Source organism: Trichechus manatus, unplaced genomic scaffold, assembly GCF_000243295.1.
Source record: "Trichechus manatus latirostris isolate Lorelei unplaced genomic scaffold, TriManLat1.0 scaffold00062, whole genome shotgun sequence".
Taxonomy (NCBI): Eukaryota; Metazoa; Chordata; class Mammalia; order Sirenia; family Trichechidae; genus Trichechus; species Trichechus manatus.
Window position 1 is genome coordinate 4,035,337 of NW_004443998.1, and position 4,378 is coordinate 4,039,714.

Below are 4,378 nucleotides of genomic sequence, written 5' to 3' on the forward strand. Positions count from 1 at the left end.
ATAGACACTTTTTGTTTTGTTGAAAAACTAACAGGCTTGTTAATTTTTCCTTAACATGAAATTCTCGCAGGAACTACATTTTGTCCATCAGTGCGTCATCGGGACTTATTGCCCTCCTGTCCACAGGCTCCAAGTAGACCCCGCGGCCCCAGGCTCTGAGGCCCTGGGTGGCCTGTGGTTTAGGGAGAGCAGCAGGGTGGCCTGGTGGGAGACACACAGATGTTGTTATAGTCTGGAATTTGAGGGTTTAAAAAACCCAACAAAATGTAATTCAGTGTTTGTGTATTGACCTTTTTGACAGATTTTTGAAATTAAATGAGTTGAAAGGGAAACTCAGAGTGCCCTTTTCATTAAAAGGCAAGACGCGTCTTGCAATGTGCTGTAATCACAGGGGAGAAAATGACTCGTTTCCTCTGTCAGAGGTCACCGTAACCTGGGCCGAGCTGTTATTAGTTATAATAGTCGCAAGAAGTTAATAACGGGTTCTCTGGGTTCCAAGCATAATATTACAACTTTTTTTTGAACCAGAAATATCAGAATGAATCCTTTCCCCGAGGGAGCTCATACTCACGAGGCTCTAAGTTAGTGACTTGGAATGACCCGATTAAAGTTAAAAACGTGGTTTCAGAGACACTTTTGGAATATGTTTTTTTTTATAAGAAGAGAGGCAGCCAGGGTAATAACCTAAAAATAGCGAGCAGGCGTCTGAGAGCCGCCCTGCGGGGCGGAAGTACACACCGTGCCACTGGATGGCTTTGGCGCTAGGTGGCCTGGGAGGTCAGCCTGACCCTGCCACGTTGGTTTGAGACCGGAATTGTTGTTTTTCTTGACCAGGGTCTCACGCCACCGGAGGAATGTTAAGTAAGAGAGATGACTTCTGTCCTGAATATTGACATGTAAAAGACCCAAGTAATGTTTGTACTCTGAGTTCGAGAATTCTAAGAACTCTCCAGAAGAATTACAGTGGTTTAAGTAAGAGAGAACTTTCCTGAATACTGACATGTAAAAGACCCAAGTAATGTTTGTGATCTTAGTTCTGGAATTGTGGGAACTCTCCAGAAGAATTACAGTGGCTTTAGTGCTTGTAAGCTTGTTTCCAGCAGGCCTCTCATAAACTTGATCCATTAGCCCAGAGCTTCCCACTGACTGTGAACCAGATACTGATCCCATCAGCCTCGGGGGCCCAGCCGAGAGCGGTCTGTTGCGTTTTCCCCGTGTGTGTAGAGAGTATGGTTTTCTTGTCTGCCACGACTTGAAGAAGTTGGGGAAGCCCTTCTGTAAGTTGTGTCACTTAGGAGCTTATGGGATCAGGGGGCGGTCGTTGGTTTCCCAGTCCTCTTAGCTTTTGACCACACCCAGTTATTTCCTCCAGGCAGAACTTCAAAGGCAGTATTGTGTTCCTACTCTTTAGTTTGTACTTCTGAATTTAAGCGGAATGTCACCAACGATAGTAGCTGTTTTAGCTGTCACTTTATAAAAAGGTATTGTTTGGGCATTCATCTTGCAGCCCCCTGCTGGTGGATGTTTTGGTGGGCCACATCCCAGGACTTGGAAGGAGACGGGGGCAGGAGTCCCATTTGGCAAAGGTGACCCAGAGCATCACTGCCTGCATTTGAGGATTATATTTCATTGTTTCTGGAAGTTTGCGATTGCTTACTTCTCTCTGAGGCTTTGTTATCTGAATGGAACCACTGAATATCACAAGTGGAGGGGCAATCAGAAGAGGCTGACTGCAAGAGACAGGGTAACACATAAGAGGGTTTTCTAACTTTTCATTTTTGTTGATAGATAATCGGTCAGTAGTTCAAAGTTGGCACTGAATTTCTGTACAAAATGCATTGGCTTACTTGATCAAATAACTACTTGACAAGCTGTCAGTGTCTGCTACTTTTTTACCAGAACTGGGCCAAATACCTTTTTTAAAACCCCAGGGGAAATTCTGCCACTAGATGGCAGTGCCTGTTAGATGGGAAAAAATTGCTGCCCTTCTTGGTATGTAACAGCGTAGCTCAGCCGGGTGGTGACGGGGATTCAGCTAACGTTCTCAGTAGAATTTCTCTTGAATGACTGAACTGAGTCATTTGTGAAGAACAACGTTTGTTTCTGGTTCTGAATTTTTCTGACGGTACTTTTTGTTTTTAATCCTGATAATGATTTCTGACTTTGTATACTGTTAGATAAATTTCTGTGCATAAGATTATAGAGCATATACTCATTGTTCCACAGTTTGTATTAAGGATTTATTGTGCCAGTAATTTACTTCTGGGAATTAGAGAACCTTTTTCCCAGTGTTCCTCCCTTCTCTGTGGCACACAGAATTATACTATGCCGAATCTGATGTAGTTAGTAAAAGCCAGCTGTAGAATTTCTACCTTAGAAAGATTCCATATCCAACAACAGTTAAATAAAAGGGGTTCTGCTGTAATTAGGATTCAAAGTGATTAAATTTCTTTTTTCAAACTCCTTGTGATAAGTAGAGAGCCCTGGTGGCGCAGTGGTTAGGAGCTCGGCTGCTAACCCAAAGGTCGGCAGTTGGAATCCACCAGCCACTCCTTGGAAACCCTGTGGAGCAGTTCTGCTCTGTCCTGTAGGGTCGCTAGGAGTCAGAATCCACTCCCTGGCAACAGACTTTGTGCTAAGTGGAGACTTGCGGTGTTGCCACATTTCACGCTTCTCTGTTTTAGCTTCCTCGTTTACATCTTAATAAAAACCCTGGATTGAAACTGCTCTTAACCAGTAAAAGTTTACTGGTTGCTCCGCCCTACTTGGTGTATTGTTACAGCTTGGAAAGGAAAATTTGAAAGAAGATTTGAAATCAGCTGAAAGGTGGACATCAGATTCATACCTAAAACTCTTGTGAAAGGTCTTGCTTATTGAGTTTCATTAAACTTTGCTTTTTAAAATTTGTATTTTCCCAGACCTCTTTATAGGAGCCGTGTGAATAAGAACACCCTCTTTATGACATTATTGTACGTTAATCAGCATTTCAGTGTCCCGCACGTGTAAATGTGCAGTTTTGCAGTTACTGATCGAACGTCTGGGAGAGGACAATGACCGGCACAGTGCAGCTGCGGTGAAGCGCCTGTTTGCCAGTATGTGCCTGCCCAGCCAGCTTCAGTGTTTTCAGTGTTCACCGTGGTTTAGAGACCCGTGGGAAGGATACAGACACATGTACATGTATGTGTGTGTCTGTGAATATGGAGAGAGAACGGGGAGCAATTTACAGATACATGTCGTGGCTCTAAGGAGTTCTCTCTTATCTTAGATTCCCAAGCAAGGGAATTCACTGAAGATTAGAAGGGCTTTTTGGTTGGTTGGTTTAGATCTTCAGGGAGGTAGTCAGAGACCTATTTCTCGTTGGCCTTTGTGGTTTTTCCTTGTACCTTTCCCTTGATCTTTCCCTCCTCTGTATGATTCCTGAATTTGGATTCATATCCAGACCTTTTAGCTTAAAAATGTATCCACATTTGAAGGCTTAGGACCATAGACTCATGGGACAACTCAGTCAGTTGGCATAACATAGTTCACAAAAATCGTGATCTGCATCTTAGGGAAATGAGTAGCATCTGGGGTCTCTGAAGCTTGCGAGGGGCCGCCTAAGCCACAGCTACAGGTCTCTCCTTGCCAGGAGCAAATCAGTTAAGCAGGTAATCAAAAGCTCAGAGAAGAAAAAGTCTACACAGGCCATGACCTCATCTGCCCTGAGACCAGAAGAACTAGATGGTGCCCCGCTACCAGCACTGACTCTTCTGACTGGGGTCACAGTAGATGGTCCCAGATAGAGTGGGAGAAAAATGGGTAGCAGAACTCAAATTCTTATTAAAAAAAGAAAGCCATACAAACTGGAACAACCGAGGACTCCCTGAGACTACCACCCTGAGACACTCTTTAAACCTAGAACCGAGCGTATCCTGAGACCACCTTTTAGCAAAATAACAGTGGCGCACAAAATAGAGGATATTACCTGTAAGGTCAGTGCCCTACACAAAAACTATCAGTATGAGAGCAGAATGTCAACAGTTACTTAAAAGCAAAGATGAGAAGATGAGGGGGCAGGGAAACTAGAGTACTGGAAATGGAACAACCAGAACACAGAGAGAATACTGACAGTGATAGATATAACTGATGTCACCAAACAGTGTGTATGGAAATTGTCAAATGGGAACCAAAACTCGATGAAATAAAAAATTTGCCCACTTTGCCCACAGTTATTTATGTGTAAAGCTCTAAAGCTTAAAAAACAGAGGAACTTGTTCCTAAAGGAGCACTGCACTGGAGCCCAGAACACTTGTCTCAGGCCTGGTTCTGCCTTCAGCTGGCAGCGTGACTTTGGCAAGTTCTTTTTGTCAAGGCCCCGCTTCCTCATTTGCCAGGGAGG

General features: G+C 43.9%; 1 protein-coding gene across 1 annotated transcript in view; it reads left to right on the forward strand.

The window, feature by feature from the left end:
• SSR3 (signal sequence receptor subunit 3) overlaps positions 1-3,803 on the forward strand; it is a 17,472-nt gene extending 13,669 nt beyond the window's left edge. The window contains exon 3 of the mRNA XM_023733841.1: positions 71-3,803. Coding sequence (XP_023589609.1) covers positions 71-137 — 67 coding nt within the window. The 3' untranslated portion in view covers positions 138-3,803. The remainder of the gene's footprint in view (positions 1-70) is intronic.
• Positions 3,804-4,378: the final 575 nt, after the last annotated feature.